The 22,027-nt window shown below is 42.4% G+C and overlaps 1 protein-coding gene across 2 annotated transcripts; it reads left to right on the top strand.

Moving 5' to 3' along the window:
- The first annotated feature begins 1,797 nt into the window (after positions 1-1,797).
- On the top strand, positions 1,798-19,504 carry LOC106603266 (amyloid beta precursor protein binding family B member 1). 2 transcript variants are annotated; one of them, XM_014196684.3, is made up of 14 exons: positions 1,798-1,954; positions 2,742-3,562; positions 3,727-3,932; positions 4,207-4,269; positions 4,443-4,519; positions 4,631-4,691; positions 8,230-8,376; positions 8,465-8,592; positions 9,566-9,680; positions 9,834-9,918; positions 11,191-11,271; positions 13,551-13,666; positions 13,810-13,986; positions 14,890-19,504. In XM_014196684.3, exons 2-14 carry the CDS (start codon positions 2,761-2,763, stop codon positions 15,049-15,051), a joined length of 2,220 nt encoding a protein of 739 aa, XP_014052159.2. In that variant the 5' UTR covers positions 1,798-1,954; positions 2,742-2,760; the 3' UTR covers positions 15,052-19,504. The 2 variants fall into 2 exon arrangements, with proteins under 2 accessions (XP_014052159.2, XP_014052157.2); XM_014196682.3 differs by having other exon boundaries at positions 11,191-11,286.
- Positions 19,505-22,027: the final 2,523 nt, after the last annotated feature.

The raw sequence follows: 22,027 nt of genomic DNA, 5'->3' as shown, positions 1-22,027 counted from the left end.
TGTATTGCCCTCTAGAGCATACTACGATTCCTAGGGTGCATTTCGTCTCCCATGATGCAATGCTCCGCCTAGTTAGCCTGCAGTTAGCTTAGCTAGCTGGCTATCAAGCCCAGATTAAGCTTAGTCTAAATATATTGCTTACAGTATGTCATAAATTATGAGTACATTTCACATTACTTTCGGGTTGTAAAGATATGATAGTGCTTGCATTATGCTGCAATACACTCAAAAATAATTTACATTTAGAGTCTAACTAGCTACGCTAACCATAACACAGAGTTATTGTATCTAGTTAGTATGCTAGCTAGCCCGACTGCTACATCAGAAACAATAGTGTTTGCAACAATAACAGGAGAGTTTCATCTATAGAACTAATAAAAAGTGTGAAGTTTACAAGTAATCCAATACAACAAGGCACTACAAATTCGGTTGAGAATGCTGTTCATTGACTACAACTCAGCGTTCAACACCATAGTGCCCACAAAGCTCACCACTAAACTAAGGACCCCGGGACTAAACACCTCCCTCTGCAACTAGACCCTGGACTTCCTGAAGGGCCGCCCCCAGGTGGTAAGTGTAGGCAACTACACATTTGCCACGCTTATCCCAACACTGGGGCCCCTCAGGGGTGCATGCTTAGTTTCCTCCTGTACTCCCTGTTCACCCATGACTGCGTGCCAAGCACAACTCCAACACCATCATTAAGTTTGCTGACGACACAACAGTGGTAGGCCTGATCACCGACAATGATGAGACAGCCTATAGGGAGGAGGTCAGAGACCTGGCAGTGTGATGCCAGGACAACATCTCTCTCAATGTGAGTAAGACAAAGGAGCTGATCGTGGACTACAGGAAAAGGAGGGTTGAAAAGGCCCCCATTAACATCAACGGGACTGAAGTGGAGCGGGTCGAGAGTTTCAAGTTCCTTGGTGTCCACTTCACCAACAAGCTATCATTGTCCAAACACCCCAAGACAGTTGTGAAGAGGGCACGACAACACCTTTTTCCCCCTCAGGAGACTGAAAAGATTTGGCATGGGTCCCCAGATCCTCAAAAAGTTCTACAGCTGCACCATCGAGAGCATCCTGACCGGTTGCATCACCACCTGGTATGGCAACTGCTCGGCATTGCACCGTAAGGCACTACAGAGGGTAGTGTCTACGTTCCAGTACATCACTGGGGCCAAACTTCCTGCCATCCAGGACCTCTATACCAGGCAGGGTCAGAGGAAGGCCCAAAAAATTGTCAAAGACTTCAGTCACCCAGTTTACAGATATTATTAGACAAAGACAGCCTGAGCAACAAATTGCAGGTAGTTCCATTATAATCACAACTACAGACAGGTTATTATAAATCACTGAAAATGACTGTCCATAATTTAAAGTCACCTCATGGATCGTAATTCAAAAACGTCACAGAGAAGCAATTTCCGGTTTTGTTCATCACTAAACAGTTAATAGACATGAAATCATAAAATTACACTAAAACAGTGTTGGACATCACTAAATGCTTCCTAATAACCAACCAAATGTTAAAAGGGGCTGACTTGTCCTTTAAGTAGTTTTCTGACCAGATACTTCTTTACGCTTACGAGTAGTTTCTTAAGAGGGCTACTTTTACTTGAGTAAATTACAATCTAAATAACAGATTTTCAGTTCTCTACCCACCTCTGATCTTTGGCTTGTCTGACTATGTTATAAGATCAGCTTTAAAATGGTTTCCATATCAGCAAAGGTTTAAATGTAGGAGGGTAACGCTGATCCTAGGTCTGCATTGTCAGTGGCCTGCAGCTGCGCTACGGATAATTTCGAATCTACGGAATGACGTTCATGAGTGACGTGGTTTGCTGCTACGGTTCACAAAATTGGTTTCGTTCCACGACGTCTTCAATGTTGCAAACCATTACATGTATCTATTTACCACTGAAATAAAGGTGTGGAAAATACAATTTAGGGTAAGTTACCATGTCGCTGGCACCCAAGACAAGGGTGTATTTATAATTGGAGAATGATAGTGCTACGAGAGTCACAACTAACGTACTAGCTACTGTAGCTAGCTAACAAACAGCTCGCTAGTAACTCGAGCTAACTAGGTAATGTGATGCATTTGACGGCTTCTAGGCTATTATACAAAATATAATTATATAGCTAGCTAATATGTGTGCCATACGTGGTTTAATTTAAGTATTGATAGCCTTTTTCCCTTCAATTTTGGCAGCTTTAGCTAGCTAGCAAACTAGGCAGCTAAGTTAGGTTAGTTAGCTAACAAACAAACATTCCAAACATTGTTTGTTATGTAGGGCAAACTAGCTCGCAAGATGACATGTCCTCTGTCCCTCATTTGTTTTGTGCATAGTAGCATCTAACTTACTTACAGGCTTGCAACGAGCTAGACATGCAGTGGGCCTTTACGAGCTAACGTCAACTAGCTTAACATGTAACGTTAGTGTGGGCTTTTACCTAACTTTAGCTAATCTATAGTTTGTGTTGCTTGCACAGCCTTGGAGTCCAAATGGGAGGAGCTGAAATCACTGCATGCCAAGCTTTGCTAGTAGTTAACGGGTTGCAATCATATTCATGCTACATTTTAGAAATCAGATGAGACTCAAATTAGATCTATTTAATGCAGACCATTTAAACACTGATAAATGAACTCTCTCCATACAGTTGTGTATGCTGTCGTAGACAAACACCCTTGTTAATCTTTTGGCCTGATTTTCTGTTTCCTCCACGTCCCAACAGTGGCTCTAAGCTCTCTGCCATGTCTTTGGAGAAGACCTCCGACCTGGCCAATGAGAACACATGCTTGCCGTCCTCGCTGACCCTTGACCTCCGCTCCCCACATAGTGCTCTGCTTGATTCTGACCTGAGCAAGAAGGCCAAAGGCACCACCACCTCCACCAAGAAGCGCCACAACTATGCCACATCCACACCTTTGGACCTGCTGAATGGCACCATGGGTAGCAATTGCATCGATGAGGAAGAGTCCAGTCAACAGAGAGAGGAGGAGAGGGTCCGGAACCAGGAGAACGAGCAGGGACAGCACTGCACCGGGACCAATGCCAAGTGGCTCAAGGAGGGTCAGAATCAACTTCGCAAAGTGGCAGAGAGGCAGCAGGACCAGAATATAAATTCTGACCAGGATTTGAATCACAACGAGAGCCCAGATGGAAACCCCAACCATAACTCTTTAGTGATGGACCAGCAGGAGGAAGACAGTGAGCAGAACCCCTCTTCTAAGACCCTGAGGTCCCTCTGCTCTGACCTGAATGAGCCTCTGCTGATTGACACCTTAGAGACCCCTCATGGGAAGGAGGAAGAGAAAGAAGAGAAAGAGGACAGGGATGAGGAAGAGTCTCTACTACTTCCAACAGGTGGAGAGGGGGACACAGACTCGTCTGAGGCGCAAAGTAGCAGTGAGTCTCAGAGATATGACAGTGGAGAAGTGAAGGACACATGCCTGCTGTTTCAGGGCAGAAACGCAGCACCCAGTGATGAGGACTCCAGTTGCATGTCACTGTCTCAGGGCAGCACAGCCAACAGCACGCCAGACAGTGACCCAGGTAAGAGGGGCAACAAAATGTCTTAACGATGGATGCGCTTTGAATGTAGGTTTGTGTTTAAGATTCGCATTTTGTTTTTGTAATAAACAGGAAGTGGGACACAATCCAATTGTTTTCTGGGTTATCTTCTTATATTTATCTCACCGTTCCTCCTTGTTGTATAGAGTCTTACTGGGACCGCAGTGCGTTTGAGACGGACACAGACCTGCCTGCGGGGTGGATGCGGGTCAGAGACGAGTCGGGTACCTACTACTGGCACATTCCCACAGGCACCACCCAGTGGGAGCCCCCCTCTCCCCTAGAGGAGGGAGAAGCCCCAGAAAGACCCTCCAGTACCTCCCCTGCCATCACACCCAACGTGGAGCCACAGGTGAGAGCTAGAGGATAGAGCAATGGGCCTTGTTGCCTTTTGTTGAGGACATTGTTCTTGCCATTTGATAGAAGACTACATTGTTCCACATACTGCATCAGGACTGAAGAAAAAATTGTCTGAGCAAGTGGATTGTACGTGCATTGACTCATCTGCCGGTACTCAATGCCTGCCTGTGCCGCACAGTCATTGTATTTCCATTAAGCACCCACTGCTAGTGCAAACTGATTTAGTTTTCTAATTGGTCCTTGTCTTTTTTTAAATATATTTTCAGTTGATGTGGAATAGTCTCACCCAGTCCCGCCCCAACAGGTTTAATGATGAGGAGTTCTGGAAGGTAAGGGCCAACTACTTGAAACAAGCCCAACATCAATGCAGTTTGAAATCCTTTACCTAAACATTGAACATTAAGATGTTCAATGTTTAAGTATCAACTGCTTACTATTTACTATATCAAATGTAGAAATATGATTGATGATTATTGACTACTTACTGTTGTTTTAAATTCAGGAGGAAGATGCCATGGCTGATCAGACCCTAAAGGATTTTGAAGGAGCCACATTGCGTTATGCCTCTATCAACCTCAAGTGAGTCTCCCACACCCCCACCCCCACCATGTATGGTGTCTGTTATCATTAGACGCTCCTGACTTGTGTAGATGACAACTAACTGATAGTCTGATTCCTTTCACCTCCTAGCTGCTCACAATCTGAAGAAAAGGAAAAGATGAACTCACTCATCAATGACCCGGAGGCTAAGGTATGTACTCTCACACATGGACATAACCATTATTCCACTCCAATCCCACACATATTTTTCTCTCTGTCAACATTCAACCTAAGGTCAGTCGCTCTTTCTCTGTCCTCATGTCTTTGTGTGGCTTTATTAATAAGTGCATCGACAACATCGTCCCCAAAGTCACTGTACAGTGCATTCGGAAAGTATTCAGACCCCTTGAACTTTTCCATATTTTGTTACGTTACAGCTTTATTCTAAAATGTATAAAATAAAAATCCTAATCAATCTACACACTACCCCATAATAACAAAGCAAATACAGGTTTCTAGAAACATTTGCAAATACCTTATAATACCTCAAAAAATACCTTACGTACATAAGTATTCAGACCCTTTGCTATGAAACTCGAAATTGAGCTCAGGTGCATCCTGTTCCCATTGATCATCCTTGAGATGTTTATACAACTTTATTGGAGTCAACTGTGGTAAATTCAATTGATTGGACATTATTTGGAAAGGCACACACCTGTCTATATAAGGTCCCACAGTTGACGGTGCATGAGCAAAAACCAAGCCATGAGGTTGAAGGACTTGTCCGTTGAGTGCCGAGACAGGATTGTGTCGAGGCACAGATCTGGGGAAGGGTACCAAAACATTCTGTCAGCATTGAAAGTCCCCAAGAACACAGTGGCCTCCATCATTCTTAAATGGAAGACATTTGGAACCACCAAGACTCTTCCTAGAGCTGTCAGCCCGGCCAAACTGAGCAATCGGGGGAGAAGGGCCTTGTTCAGTGAGGTGACCCAAGAACCCGATGGTCAGAGTTCCTATGTGGAGATGGGAGAACCTTCCAGAAGGACAACCATCTCTGCAGCAATCAGGCCTTTATGGTAGAGTGGCCAGACAAAAGACACTCCTAAGTAAAAGGTACATGACAGCCCGCTTGGAATTTGCCAAAAGGCAAAGACTCTCAGACCATGAGAAACAAGATAATCTGGTCTGATGAAACTAAGATTGAACTCTTTGGCCTGAGTGTCAAGCGTCATGTCTGGAGGAAACCTGGCACCATCCCTACGGTGAATCATGCTGTGGGGACTAGGAGACTAGTCAGGATCGAAGGAAAGATGAACGGAGCAAAGTACAGAGAGATCCTTGATGAAAACCTGCTCCAGAGCACTCAGGACCTCCAACTGAGGCAAAGGTTCACCTTCCAACAGGACAACGACCCTAAGCACACAGCCAAGACCACGCAGGAGTGGCTTCGGGACAAGTCTCTGAATGTCCATTAGTCGCCCAGCCAGAGCCCGGACTTGAACCCGATCGAACATCTCTGGAGAGACCTGAAAATAGCTGTGCAGCGACGCTGCCCATCCAACCTGACAGAGCTTGAGAGGATCTGCAGAGAAGAATGGGATAAACTCCCCAAATACAGGTGTGCCAAGCTTGTAGTGTCATACCCAAGAAGACTTGAGGCTGTAATTGCTGCCAAGGGTGCTTCAACAATGTACTGAGTAAAGGGTCTGAATACTTATGTAAATGCCATATTTCAGTTTTAATTTTTAATAAATGTGCAAGCATTTCTAAAAAAACGTTTTTTTCTTTGTCATTATGGGGTATTGTGTGTAGATTTAGAATAGTGCTGTAACGTAACAAAATGTTGAAAAAGTAAAGGGGTCTGAATTCTTTCCAAATTCACCTCATCCCAACCAGAAGCCATGGATTACAGGCAACATCTGCACTGAGCTAAAGGCTAGAACTGCCACTTTCAAGGAGCTGGACACTAATCGGGACACTTAAAAGAAATCCCACTACGCCCTCCGATGAGCCATCAAACAGGAAAAGCATCAATACAGGGCAAAGAATGAATCCTGCTACGCCGGCTTTGACGCTTGTCAGATGTGGCAGGGCTTGCTAACTATCACGAATTACAATGGGAAACCCAGCCATGAGCTGCCCAGTGATGTGACCCTACCAGGAGAGCTAAATGCCTTCTATTCTTGCTTCGAGGCAAGCCACACTGAACCATGCATGAGAGCACCAGCTGTTCCGGGCGACTGTGTGATCTCGTTCTCCAAAGCCGACGTGAGTAAGACCTTTAAACAGGTCAACATTCACAAGGCCGCAGGGCCAGACGGATTACCAGGATGCGTACTCGGAGCATGCACTGACCAGCTGGCAAGTGTCTTCACTGACATTTTCAACCTCTCCCTGAACCAGTCTGTAATACCTACATGTTTCAAGCAGAGCACCATAGTTTTTGTGCCTAAGAAAGCCAAGGTAATTTGTCTCAATGACTATCGCCCCGTAGCACTCAAATCTAGCCATGAAATGTTTTGAAAGGCTGGTCATGGCTCACATCAATGCCTTCACCCCAGACACCCTGAACCCACTCCAGTTCGCATACCGCCCCAACAGGGTCACAGATGACATAATCGCTATTGCACTCCACACTGCCCTCTCCCACCTGGACAAGGGGAACACCTATGTGAGAATGCTGCTCATTGACTATTGCTCGGCGTTAAACACCATAGTGCCGTCCAAGGTCATCACTAAGCTCAGTACCCTGGGACTGAACACCTCCCTCTGCAACTGGATCCTGGACTTCCTGACAGGCCGCACCCCCGGTGGTGTAGATGGGCAACAACACATTAGCCACGCTGACCCACAACATGGTGTGGGCCCTCGGGTGCGTGCATCGTCCCCTCCTGTACTCCTTTTTCACCCACGACTCTGCCCGCGAACGACTCCAACACCATCATTAAGTTTGCTGACGACATGACTGTCGTAGGCCTGATCACCAACGACGATGAGACGGCCTATAAGGAGGTCAGTGACTTGGCAGTGTGGTGCCAGGATAACAACCTCTCCTTTTAACGTCAGCAAGACACAGGAGCTGATCATGGACTACAGGAAACGGCGGGCCGAGCTCGCCCCCATCCACATCGATGGGGCTGTAGTGGAGCGGGTCGAGGGCTTCAAGTTCCTTGGTGTCCACGTCATTAAGGAATTCACATGGTCCACACACCACCACAGTTGTGAAGAAGGCACGATAATGCCTCTTTTCCTTCAGGAGACTGAAAACCAACAGGACCCTGAAAAGCTTCTACCTCCAAGCAATAAGACTGCTACGTAGTTAGTTCAGGAAACGATTTGGTTATCTGCATTGACCCTTTTTGCACTAACTCTTTTGACTCATGCACACACACTGGACTCTACCCACACACTCACCTACACTGACACTCCTACATACACTCACACATAACACATACACACAGGCATAGTGTCGCGAAACACACACAATCCTCACAGAAGCTGCTACTACTGTTTATATGTCATGTTGCCTAGTCACTTTACCCCTACCTATATGTACATATCTACCTCAATTACCTCGTACCCCTGCACATCGACTCTGTACTGGTACCCTGTGTATGTAGCCAAGTTACCGTTACACATTATGTATTTATTCCACGTGTTTTTATTTTTGCATTGTTGGTAAGCATTTCACTGTTAGTCTTCACCTGTTTGTGAAGCATGTGACAAATAAACATTTATTTGAATAGGTTTTTGCAGTCCGGTCACTGGGCTGGGTGGAGATATCAGAGGAGGAGATGGCTCCAGGGAAGAGCAGTGTGGCTGTCAACAACTGCATCAGACAGCTCTCCTACCACAAACACAACCTGCACGACACGGCTGGGATCTGGGGAGAGGTCAGAGAATGGCTTGTGTGTGGGAATATAACCTCATAATGTCGGTAGAACAATGTTTAGAGAAATGTTGTGTAATGTTTCCACACAGGGAAAAGACATGCTCCTTGTTCTGGAGAATGAAATCTTGAACCTGATAGATCCGTTGGGCCAGACTCTGCTGCACACCCAGCCTATCGTCAGCATCCGAGTGTGGGGAGTGGGCCGGGACAACGGCAGGCCAGTCCCCTGCTACTCTAACTATTCATTTTTATTTTATTAATATAATCTACAAATATCAGTTTTTGCCAGTTTGCTATAGGAAATGTTTCTTATTTTAGTTTTATTTTCCTGGCTTTTAACTGAATCTCGAGTTGCCTTTTTGTGAATCCTGCTTTGTTTTCTGTTGAAATGATTTGGTGTTTTCTCTCTAACCTGCTGCGCTTGGGCACACAGGGAGAGGTAGTGTATTGTTGTAACCACCATCTTCCGTCACGTAGGTTGTGGTTGTCATAGTTACAACATTGGCTTGTCAGTTGATTCCACACCCCCATCCCATAATGCTTGATGTTTCTCACTCACACCCATGACTTTCGATTAGTTTCTCTGTGAAAGTAGCACCTATACACTGTACAAAACATTAAGAACGCCTTCCTAATATTGTCCAGCAGCATTGCAGTTCTTGACACAAATCGGTGCGCCTGGCACATACTAATATATCATGTTCAAAGGCACTTTAAATCTTTGGTCTTGCCCATTCACCCTCTGAATGGCACACATACACAATCCATATCTCAAGGCTTTAAAAATCATTTTTTAACCTGTCTCCTCCCCTTCATGTACACTTACTGAAGTGGATTGAACAAGTGAAATCAGTAAGCGATCATAGCATTCACCTGGTCAGTCTATCATGGAAAGAGCAGGTGTTCTTAATGTTTGTACACTCAAGTGTAGACTAGCCATCAATAATAGTCAGACTATGTTAAGTGTTCTCTGTCATAATTGTGGTTACATTTGTTCATTGTATTTTTGAAAACTTACACTGTTAGGTTGATAGTTCTCTTGAGTAGAGACTGAACAATATTCGTCAAAGATCCTGATCAGTATTGACTGATTTCAGCATTGTCCATTGCATCAGCTTCATTTGTCATGATCAGCCTTTATAACAGCCTCTTTCTCTGGTGATACCTCTTTGTGTTTGTGCTAACTTTAGGGACTTTGCCTACGTGGCGAGAGACAAACTGACTCATGTTCTGAAGTGCCATGTGTTCAGGTGTGACACACCTGCTAAGAACATTGCCACGAGCATGCATGACATCTGCTCTAAGGTAAGCCCATCTGCTTTGGTGCACTGCCCCATACTCTGGTCTCCACATTTAACTTTTTTCACATGACTTTGAAACTGTGGTTCAGGGGTGGATGTTTGTCCTCATTTTTTCAAATGTTGAATTTAAGGCTAAACTGTCTTTCCTTATCTGTAGATAATGGCCCAGAGAAAGTCATCCAAGTCCTCTCTGAACAGACTCAACATAGACCCCTCTAAACTGGCAGACATTCCTTTCCAGGGTAAAACACTGGCACTTTTACTATGACTATTAGGGATGCAACGGTACAGTGAGCCCACGGTTCGGTATGTATCACGGTTTGTGGGCCACGGTTTCAGTGTCTTTATATTTAAGAAAAGTGTGTGCTTGTATGACTCTCATACAGAGGATGAGTTTACAACACGTAGCTCTTCATCTCCCAATCCAGTACATAGTCAACTGTCACAGTGAGGTAGCTTTGAGTTGCTCTGGAGGTCCAACTATCAGTGGAGAGAGCTAGATGGGGTATCTGTGTCAATATGATGTTTCATCGAGTTTGGGAATTACTTTGCTGTTGAAATGTGTGCAGGAGGGGACATTGTAACGCAGTGAATTTTTTTCCATCAGGTGACAAAGTACTGAGTCAGCAACCACCGAATAGGGCTGCAAATCTTTGGCTATGAATACTCCCACTGCTTTCGTTATTTCTTTGTTTTTCTGAATTTGTCGCAAATTGTTGTTAGAAGGCAGCAGCGGGAGAATGTGGTGTTTTCGCTAACGGGTGGACTCCTTGCTCCACCTGCAAGGGATACTGCAGGGTGATGGCCACGTAAATTACACATCATGTTAGAAGTGTTTCCACACGAGTCGCCGAGTGGCAAAGCAATGCTTGCAGACTGTACTTTGTTTACGGTCTTCTTACCCTCGTCATCGTATTGAACGCTGCATCCAAAATGTTCCCACACAGCGGATTTGAAAGACAGCGGTGCTTATTCAAATTTGCATCTCTCTGTCTCCCTGGCGCTCGCCATTGTCACGTTGGAGCTGAGAGAATATTTATTTTTAGTTTCCCCTCTCTTCATGGGGCCCCTTTAGGGAGGTTTTCTACTGAGATGTCATTGCAAATTGTCCATTGGTTGTTTAATTAAGGGGAGGGGGTTGCGGTCACTGCGGTTGCCACATTTTGAGACATTGCTGTGGAGTAAAGTTTGTCAGCCCTCGGGAGCCCCCTACAAGCTGCGCGTTTGGTTCTGTGGTTTTGAATGTACCACGTGCGTGTAGTCTGCAGCGCAATAAGCACGTTTTGGAAATTATAGGAAAATGACAGGCATACCATAATTCCGTGGTTCACGTGTGCGTATTGAATTTTAGGGGGCATACCGAACGGTTCGATAACGTACTGTTGCAATCCTAATGACTATATACTTTATGTATAATCTGAAACCAAATGCATCTATGGGCTCCTTCAGGTCCTTTGTATGGTTTTTAGCATGAGGTATTCTGTCTCTCTCACTCTGCTCTATTCTCCCTTCAGAATTCCCTGCACCAAAGAATGAGCTAGTCCAGCGCTTCCAGGTATGTTACCTGGGTAACGTGCCAGTGGCCAAACCCGTAGGTAAGGAACGCTTTGGTAAGGAATGCTTTTTCTTCTCTTTCCTAGCTGTTGTGTATCTTGTGGTGTTTTGATCTATGTTTCAGGGAAACTTCTCGGCCACTGCCTGTATTTAACATTCCACTTGTCCTCCTGTATGTTGGTACTGTGTTTAAATGAATGCTAACTTTCTACTAAGTTCGGTTTCACTCAATGAAATGCATTCAATACACATTTACTTAGTTGAATGTCTCAAATTATTGCACGTATTCTACTAATTCCTCCTACAGATTGTGATACTGATTTCTTACTGTGTGAAGTCTCAACTTCAATGAGCTATCCTCTTGTTATGGATATTGAGCTTTTAACTCTTGGTTTTCAGTGAATTATGAACAAACACATTTCTTGTAATTCTTTTCTTCCATTTTTCTAATATTCTCAGGTATTGAGTGTACTCAGACAGATGTACAGTGCATTTGGAAAGTATTCAGACCCCTTGACTTTTTCCATGTTTTGTTACGTTAGTCTTATTCAAAAATGTATTCGTTTTTTCCCCCTCATTAATATACACACAGTACCCCATAATGAGAAGGCAAACACATGTTTTTAGAAATGTTAGCAAATGTATATATAAAAAAAAAAAAACATTTACATAAATATTCAGACCCTTTACTCAGTACTTTGTTGAAGCACATTTGGCAGCGATTACAGCCTCGAGTCTTCTTTGGTATGATGCTACAAGCTTGGCACACCTGTATTTGGGGAGTTTCTTCCATTCTTCTCAGCAGATCCTCTCAAGCTCTGTCAGGTTGGATGGGGAGCGTCGCTGCACAGCTATCAGTTCAAGTATAGGCTCTGGTTGGGCCACTCAAGGACATTCAGATACTTGTCCCGAAGCCACTCATGTGTTGTCTTGGCTGTGTTCTTTGGGTCGTTGTCCTGTTGGAAGGTGAACCTGCTTCCCAGTCTGAGGTTCTTAATCCCTTGGAGCAGGTTTATATCAAGGATCTTTCTGTACTTTGCTCCGTTCATCTTTCCCTCGATCCTGACGAGTCTCCCAGTCCCTGCCGCTGAAAAACATCCCTACAGCATAATGCTGCCTCAGCCATCCTTCATTGTAAGGATGGTGCCAGGTTTCCTCCAGATGTGGCGTTTGGCATTCAGGCCAAAGAGTTAAATCTTGGTTTCATCAGACCAGAGAATCTTGTTTCTCCTGGTCTGAGAGTCCTTTAGGTGTCTTTTGGCAAAATCTAAGCTGGCTGTCATGTGCCTTTTACTTAAGAGTGGCTTCCTGGGGCGGCAGTGGTTAGCGTTGGGCCAGTAACCGAAAGGTTGCTGGATCGAATCATCGACCTGACAAGGTAAAAATCTGTCATTCTGCCTCTGAGCAAGGCAGTTAACCCACAGTTCCCTGGGCGCCAAAGACGTGGATTCCAATTAAGGCAGCCCCCCACACCTCTCTGATTCAGAGGGGTTGGGTTAAATGCGGAAGACACATTTCAGTTGAAGGCATTCAGTTGTACAACTGACTAGGTATCCCCTTTTCCCTTTCCCCGTCTGAACACTGTACCATAAAGGCCTGATTGGTGGAATGTAGCAGAGATGGTTGTCCTTCTGGAAGGTTCTCCCATCTCCACAGAGGAACTCTGGAGCTTTGACCATCGGGTTCTTGGTCACCTCCCTGAACAAGGCCGCCCTCCCCCCGATTGCTCAGTTTGGCCGTGGGGCCAGCTCTAGGAAGATTCTTGGTGGTTCCAAACTTCTTCCATTTAAGAATGATGGAGGCCACTGTGTTCTTGGGGACCTTCAATGCGGCAAAACATTTTTGGTACCCTTTCCTCAGATCTGTGCCTCGATACAATCCTGTCTCGGAGCTTTACGGACAATTCCTTCGACCTCATGGCTTGATTTTTGCTCTGACATGCACTGCCAACTGTGGGACTTTATATAGACAGATGTGTGCCTTTCCAAATCATGTCCAATCAATTGAATTTACCGCAGGTGGACTCCCAAGTTGTAGAAACATCTCAAGGATGATCAATGAAAACATGATGCACCTGAAATCAAATTAGTCTCATATCGAAGGGTCTGAATACTTATGCAAATAAGGTATTTCTGTTTTATTTATATTTATATATTTGCACAAAAATCTAAAAACCTGTTTTCGCTTTGTCATTATTGGGTATTGTGTGTAGAGTGATGAGGATTCAATCCATTTTAGAAAAAGGCTCTAATGTAACAATGTTGAAAAAGGGAATGGGTCTGGATACTTTCCGAATGCACTGGTTGTTATTCCTATCCAGGTATGGACCTAGTTAACGTTGCCCTCGACACAGCAATGAATTCCAAAGACAAGGAAGAGTGGACGTCAGTTACTGTGAACGTGGCTTCAGCCACACTTACCATAATCACTGCTGAGGTGAGCACACACATAGATGGTCGCACTCAAATGTACACGCACAATCTCTCTATATATATTTTTTAATGTCTTTCGAATTTGAAGGTCTGAGGTTGTTTAAGTTTCTGTGGGAATAGAACCGAAGGTGTCCTGTTGTGTTTCAGACAGAGGAGGTTCTGTCAGAGTGCCGGGTGCGGTTCCTGTCCTTCATGGGCGTGGGGAAGGACGTCCACACCTTTGCCTTCATCATGGCCGAAGGCCCCGGGGACTTCATCTGCCACATGTTCTGGTGTGAGCCCAACGCAGCCAGCCTCAGTGAGGCCGTGCAGGCCGCCTGCATGGTGAGTGCAATGTTTCCATCAGCCAGTAATTGCTGGCTTTTGTCCGATACAAATGAATTGTCCGGCAGAAAATATCTTGTTGAAAATCAATATCCTCTATAAATCACACAGGCTGTTCATGGAGCTTGGTTCAGGTTGTCTTTCGATTGCATCATCTCTCTACTCTGCCTGTCTGTTTTGAGCTCACACTCTCGCTAGTAAACTTTCAACATTGTATCAGCTGAGCTCTGCCCGCAAAGATTCAAGCGCCATTGAGTTTGTGACAGCTGTGTGCAGACAGGAGAGAAGTGTTCCGCTATTTTATGTTTTGCTAGATATCCCTATAAGAAAACGTACGGAAATGTCATAGAAGTGCAGCATGGAGGAGTATTTAGATGAAGTCATTTTGCTTCCCTCTAATCTAATGCTTGGTTGTGTAGTTAGCTTAAAAATGTCCCAAACAAAGTCAACTAGCTAGCTTGATTTGCAAACTAGCTACTGTACCAAGGATGGAGGCACAGACAAGTGGAAAAATAGATTGACACTGAAACAGAGAATATTTACAAGCCAGGTGGACAGAAACGTGCATTGTGCAAGTAGCCAATGTTGACTTGGTAGGCTATCATTCCTCCTTGCATAATTATTGTAGTCACTTCCATGTGATGTCAGTGGATCGGCAGTGTGTAGTCCTGAAAAAGCATTACCCTACAAATTACTGCATTCGGATGGGTTCTTATTTGATATGCCAACTTTTTCAGAAACACTGGGTGAGTCGTTCTTCTCCATATGAGGAGTTTGCAGGGATTGGACTGTTTTACGAAGAGAAAATAGTAAACATACACAGCCTTGTTGCACCATATATTTTGAATCCCAAGTTTATATTTCGAATGAGATTTGGTGCTAATGTTGTGTGCCTGTTGACAGCTGCGCTACCAGAAGTGTCTGGACGCCAGGCCGCCCAGTACCAGCTCCTGCCTGCCAGGCCCGCCGGCTGACTCCGTGGCACGCCGTGTGGGCTCAAGTGTCAAGAAGGGAGTTCAGAGCCTGCTGGGCAGCTTCAAGAGGTCTGGATCCCAGACGCCCTGAGAGGTGCCAACTAACCCACTACACACCACTCCACCCCCAGGCCAAGCCCACCATGATAGCCATGGTTCTCCTCACTCCTCCACTGCCTCTCTATCACCCCCATTCTGAGGTGTTATGGTAGAACCTGCTTCCCTTCTCATGGGCAGTGTGGGCTGCCTGTTGGGTTGGGGTACCTGTAAACCTAGCGCTGCTCACAGCTGCTCCATGCGTAACGCTTCCTTCACTTCACCCTTGGTTGGACAAGTAGGCCATCTTTTCCTTCACTTGTTTGTTTAATCTGTGAATTATTAAAGGTGCAGAAGTTATCTCAATATCAAATAATTTCTGGGTAAGAATAAAGTACCTTACTGTGATATGTTTTCAGTTAAAATAGTCAAACAAACAAAAATAGCTTTTTAGCAAAGAGCAATTTGTCAAGAATTTATCTATGACTGTCAGGGAATGGTCTGAGGTGGGGACTGAAAATGATATTTTATAGGAAGAGATGTTTGGAACTCTTTCTTATTGGTCTGTTAAGAGGAAACTGCTGGACTCTAGGACAGTGGTTTGAATGACAGCAAGAGTTGGTTAAACTTGGTCTAGTTTACAAAGTAACAACACTAATTATGCTTAGGAAAACGGTTCCGTTCTGTAACATTGTCTCTATTTGTTTTGCAGAACAAATATAGTATATTATTTGTGAAAAATAGAAATGGAAGATGTGCAATTGAATTGTGAATGTGGTTGAGCTCATGCCATGTGCTTGTGGCACTATCATGTTGGTTTTCATTTCAAAATGGATATAGACTTGAAAGAAATTAGAAACAGTGGCATGAGAAGTCTACATAAAATGCAGCATGGTGAATAAGTGTTGAGCTGGAAGCACTAAAACATGCTAGCTAGCTAGCTAGCTAGCTAGCTAATATAATATTTGGCAAATAAATATTTTGGATATATATAGTTTGTATAGTACATTTGTTGTCTTGCCGTTTTGTTTTAAGTCCCCTCTTCCTTCTGGGGGAGCTGGTAAACCAGCAAGTGCATTATCTTTATTTTATAGCAGCATTTTTATTTGTATGTGTATTGCAAATTGCAGTAAAATGTGTATAGTTCAACTCCTCAAATCTAAAATGGAGATGGCATACTTTTAGAGCATGACTCAAGTTTTAGTGAAACCTCTCAAGTCTCAAAGAAAGCTTAGGCTATCTGTTACTGCACTCCAAGTGGACAGTATGTTGGAGGAAGATGGAAGCTTTCTGATGACACAGCTAAAAGAATTGTGTGTTTTATGGTGGTCCTCATTGTGCACATTGTGTGGAAATGGACCTGAAGTTGATTTTATCATCCTTTTTTTAATGATCAGATGTTAGTCTGTTGTGTAACCACATTCTTTTATCTGTTTAACCATTTTTTTTTTTTATACACGTGTTAATTGTTTTCCTATACTCCATTCTGTATGTCTAAACATGTTTTGTGTGTTTAATTTAGCTACATCTGAGCAGTGACAGAGCTATTTATACCTACCCCCTTGTCCTTTCAAACTGTTTATAAGATCTGACAACTTTTATGCCTCCTAATTAATTGGGTCTAAGGGATGAAACACTATCGTTGTGATAGACATGTCACTGAACTTGACAGCGTCTGTCAGTAACTCAGTCATTTAACTCCCACTTCCTTTTTTAATTTGTTTTTAAGCTCCTGACTGCCCTCTGCTGGGTTTAAGAATAGTTATTTTTCATTAGCAGTGTGTCTGACAACACAACAGGAGCGCTAACAAGCCTGATGCATTTTGTTGTGCAAAGATTGTAATACGGAAAGTATTTTTTACCCACAAACAGTGTTTGTCTATGAAAGAGTCAGACTGAAGTATGTGTGGAAGTTTCCTCCTTAGCGTGCAGTATGTGTAAATCATATGAACACTTCGCTGCATATAAACACATCTTTAAAATAAACTATCCCATAGTTGACTGATGAGAGCATAGTCTTCCCTTTTTGTTTTTGAAAGCAGTTGGTTAAAAATACTTTCTTTTTTTATGAAATTATTATATTTTTCTAAGTGTGTGTGTGTGTGTGTGTGTGTAACATATCTGTGAGATGGAGATGCCTTTTTAGCCTCAGTTCCTACCACTATGTGGTCACTGGTGCAGCAGTGTTTCCAAATCTATATCGCCATACTAGTTATCCCCCCTTCACTTTATTGCGCCACATTTCTCCAGCTCATCTGTTTTGGACAGCAATTTGACCAGACAAGAAGCCATAGGTTAGGCTTTGGCCTGGCTTTAGTTGCTCGCTCACTCTTAAGTACTGACTAATAAAAACATAGATACGTGTATGTACAATGTATTTTTTTTTAGAAGACAGTTTTTTTTTTTGTAACTGAATTTGTGCGGTTTTCATCACTCCTATAATTTTTACTCCTTACTCTACACACTAAGTACTCTACACTACTTACTGTAACTGTCAGATGTTGGTTGCATTGTACAAACAGAGCTTCCTGGTGTTAGTATATCATTTATTTTTAATTCACACTGTAATATTGCACCATGCTTTGAGGCCTCAAAAATACTTTCAAGAATTTGTGCATGTTGTGGCTTTAGATGTGACTGTACATTTCACATGTCAAATGTTTTCCCTTCCATTTCAATAGTGACTGTCACTACACATGTCCCTAATCCACTTATTGCTCACCCGTTTCTTTTGTTTTGCTGAGAAAGCGGTTATAACCCATTTTATATATTCACTCCAGTGTAGATGTCAACCGGTGGGCGCACTTTGCATGGCTGTTATATAAGGACTGACCCTAGCTTCTCAGAACAGGGGAGAACAGAGGGTCCTCAGTGTGTTTTCAGCTCTGCAAGGACAAATATAGGCCACGATGGGAAGTTGAGTACTGGTATACGTTTGCCCTACTAACAAAAACCCCATCGGATTGTCAATGTAGATTCCTTGTTGTAATGCTCAAGATATTTAGGTTGCTTTGGTGATGTTCAAGGTTAAATATTTGTCTTAAGGATTAATCATTGCAATAAAAATGAGTAATACATGCTTTTCTTTAACTTAAGATAAATTATTGAATGATTACATGTGTTGAAGTTAAGAAACAGACTTTGATCCAAATGTACCGCAACACTAATATAATAGGGCTGTGATCATGTCCTCTGTCATAGGTCATGGAAAATATATAGGTTCAGTTTTTAACAAACGTGAACTTTTATATATCTGCCTTTTTGTTTGTTTCAGATGTGTTCAGTGTGTTAACCGTTCGATGTGAGGTATTTATTAAGGAAACCTTACAGTGAAGTGATACCTTTTGTTCACACTCCTGTATGTCAGCCATGTGTATTTTTTTAGGTTCTGTTTTCTGAAGAATGTAAATGAGGTGTGTGTGTGTGTGTATACAGTACCAATTAAAAGTTTGTACACCTACTCATTCAAGCATTCTTTATTTTTACTATTTTCTACATTGTAGAATAATAGTGAGACATCAGAACTATGAAATAACACATGGAATCATGTAGTAACAAATGATAGTCCCACTAAGCGCAAACCAGATGGGATGGCATATCGCTGCAGAATGCTGTGGTAGCCATGCTGGTTAAGTGTGCCTTGAATTCTAAGTAAATCACAGTGTCACCTTGTGTTTCTTGGCCCAAGCAAGTCTCTTCATCTTATTGGTGTCCTTTAGTAGTGGTTTCTTTGCAGCAATTTGACCATGAAGGCCTGATTCATGCAGTCTCCTCTGAACAGTTGATGTTGAGATGTCTGTTACTTGAACTTTGTGAATCCTTTTTGAGCTGAAATTTCGGAGGCTGGTAACTCTAATAAACCTATCTTCTGCAGCAGAGGTAACTCTTGGTCTTCCTTTCCTGTGGCGGTCCTCATGGGAGCCAGTTACGTCATAGCCCTTGATGGTTTTTGCAACTGCACTTGAAGAAATGTTCAAAGTTCTTGAAGTTTTCCAGATTGACCATGTCTTAAAGTAATGATGCTCTGTCATTTATCTTGGCTTATTTGAGCTGTTCTTGCCATAATATGGACTTGGTCTTTTACCAAATAGGGCAATCTTTTGTATACTACCCCTACCTTGTCACAACACAACTGATTAAGAAGGAAATAATTTGTGGAATTTAACTTTTAGCAAGGCACACCTTCTTAATTGAATTGCACTCCAGGTGACTACCTCATGAAGCTGGTTGAGAGAGTGCCAAAGCTGTCATCAAGGCAAAGGGTGGCAATTTGAAGAAACTCAAATATAAAATATATTTTGATTTATTTAACACTTTTGGTTACTACTTGATTCCATATGTGTTGTTTCATAGTTTTGATGTCTTCTATTATTCTACAATATAGAACATAGGAAAAATAAAGAAAAATCCTTGAATGAGTAGGTGTGTCCAAACTTTTGACTGGTGCTGTATACATATACATGTATATTGATTTTGTGTCACAGGACAAAATAAAAAGTGGAACTGTATTGTTTTGTGGGCCATTGTGGTGTTTGCTGAATAACACTGTGAGTAGCTACTTACACATCACCTCATGTTCACGATGTACTCCAGGAATGGTTCAAAAACGAATTAATGCAGTTAATGCATACACACACAGTTCACAATGAGTTACTTGGATATGTTTATTTTATCAATGTGAGTGCCACTGTTCAAAAGACTGAACTGTATTGAGAATAATTGTCATGCCCTTGGTTAGCTCAGTTTACAGCTGAAATGAAGACTTGCGAACATGAATATTTATGAGGCTGTGTCAATAAAACAAAGCCAACACCATCTACAATTATTTCAACGTTTTATTCCCCCTTCTCCACTTTGCCTGCTGTTAATATCCTAAATGAGTTACACACACACAGCAAGGGGTAAATATATTCACATGTAAATATACTGTGTTCCAGTTGACACAGTCAGTGGATTACCAGTTCCATATTCTCCCGTCCCTGTATTTGCTTTCATCCCGTTTCCCTAATCGTCACAGACGTTGGGTTCCCCAGCAGTGCTTCTGTTGATTTTCACTATGCCGTCTCCTTTCTTGGTCCAAACTACGCTGTTGTCTCACAGAACTTTGTCATCATAGAGTATTACTTTAGATGCAGCTGATAGGCCTACATCTCCCCTGTTTGAAATGAAGAAAAAAGGCTGTTTATATACTCTGCCTGTATTCACAAGGTGCTAATCATGATTTAATGTAATTCAGCTTTTTAAGACTAATCACAGTCATTATTTCCATAATTTTCTCCTATATTCGGAGGTTTGTTTAAACAATGAATGAGCCCACTGGGCACACAACGTCATTTCAATGTGGAGAATTTGGTAATATTTGGTAGATACGTTGATCAATGAGATTCCAAACTATTTCACCCACTCAAAAAGAGAGCCAAAAGTCTGTCGAATTCCTAATGTGTTATCGCTATGCTTTCAACCATCTAAAAGCACAACCAAATTCCAATGGAAAATCAATGTCTGATTTTTGGTTTAGTTGTCACCTAAATGTGTTATCACTGTGCTTTCAACCATTTAAAAACACATCAAAATTCAAATGGGAAAACGATGTCATATATATTGTTTATTTATATAACAACTTAATGTGTTATCACTGTACACAACCAAATGACCTGGATTGCAGTTGATATTACATTAAAGTACATGGCGCAAGTGATCAATGCCGTTTGAGATTCTGTGCAGATTATTATAGCAATTGTGAAGATTTCCACAGACCTGGGACCCTGAACATGCACACTTTCTATGATTACATAAGAAGACGTATTGTTACAGTAACATCAAAATGTGGCCATGGATGTGTTACTCATTTCAAGATTGAATAAATACTCTTACATTCGTTTGTAAAATAGCCTTAATCAACATCTTGGGATGGGTGTCCCTAAACCGGGACGGTTGTTGCTAACGTGCACTAATGTGACTAGAATGACGTTGTATACGACAGCCAACTTTCCGGGACATAGACATGTCTTATATGGGCAAAAAGCTTAAATTCGTGGTAATCTAACTGCAGTGTTCAATTAACAGTAACTGTTACAGTGAAAAAAATGCCATGCTATTTTTTGAGGAGAGTGCACAACAACAAACTTTAATCATGTCAACTGGTTTGATACATTCACTTCTGAAGGTAAATAATAGAATTACATTCAGTAATCTTGCTCTGATTTGTCATCCTGAGGGTCCCAGAAATAAAATGTAGCATAGTTTTGTTTGATAAAATCAATTTTTATGTTAAAATGTAGGAACTGGGGTCTACAGTTTGACCCCACTGCTGTCTCTGGCTCCACACCCACTCACCCCGCCCGGCCCGGGCCATCTAGATGTGTGAAAGTTAGTGTATAAGCATGTATGACATTCCTGGTAGTGTGTAAACTTTTTTTTGTTGTTGTACCATATCATTTTTGTATGTTCTCTAGTTATGTACTTGACCAATTCGGCACATTTGTGAAAACTCCTGGCAGACTTGATCCAAAATACTGTGCTGTAATGTAATTCTTCACTGGATCAGTCTGAAACTTTGCACACACACTGCTGTCATCTGGTGGCCAAAATTAAATCACACCTAGACTCATATCTGAAAGTATGGCCTTTCTCTTGCATTTCAAAGATGATGGAACCAAATTAAATAAAAATACATGTTTTTTTTTGTTTGTATGATCTTTTACCAGATCTAATGCGTTATATTCTCCTACATTAATTTCACATTTCCACAAACTTTAAAGTGTTTCCTTTCAAATGGTATCAATAATTTGCATATCCTTGCTTCAGGTCCTGAGCTACAGGCAGTTAGATTTGGGTATTTTATTTTAGGTGAAAATTGAAAAAAAGGGTATGATCCTTAAGAGGTTTTTAAAGGGAAACTCCGCCACTTTTCAACCTCATATGTATTCTCTTCAGCACCAAACCAGTGTCTACATATGTGAAAAGGGTGCATGTCTATGTTTTGTATAAAACATAATGTTAAGTTCTACCCGATGACATCAAAAGTTAAA

The sequence above is a fragment of the Salmo salar genome, chromosome 04 (genome assembly GCF_965601325.2).
Source record: "Salmo salar chromosome 04, fSalSal1, whole genome shotgun sequence".
Classification (NCBI taxonomy): Eukaryota; Metazoa; Chordata; class Actinopteri; order Salmoniformes; family Salmonidae; genus Salmo; species Salmo salar.
The sequence above is the reverse complement of the archived record's forward strand: the minus strand, read 5'-3'. Positions and strand labels throughout refer to the sequence as shown.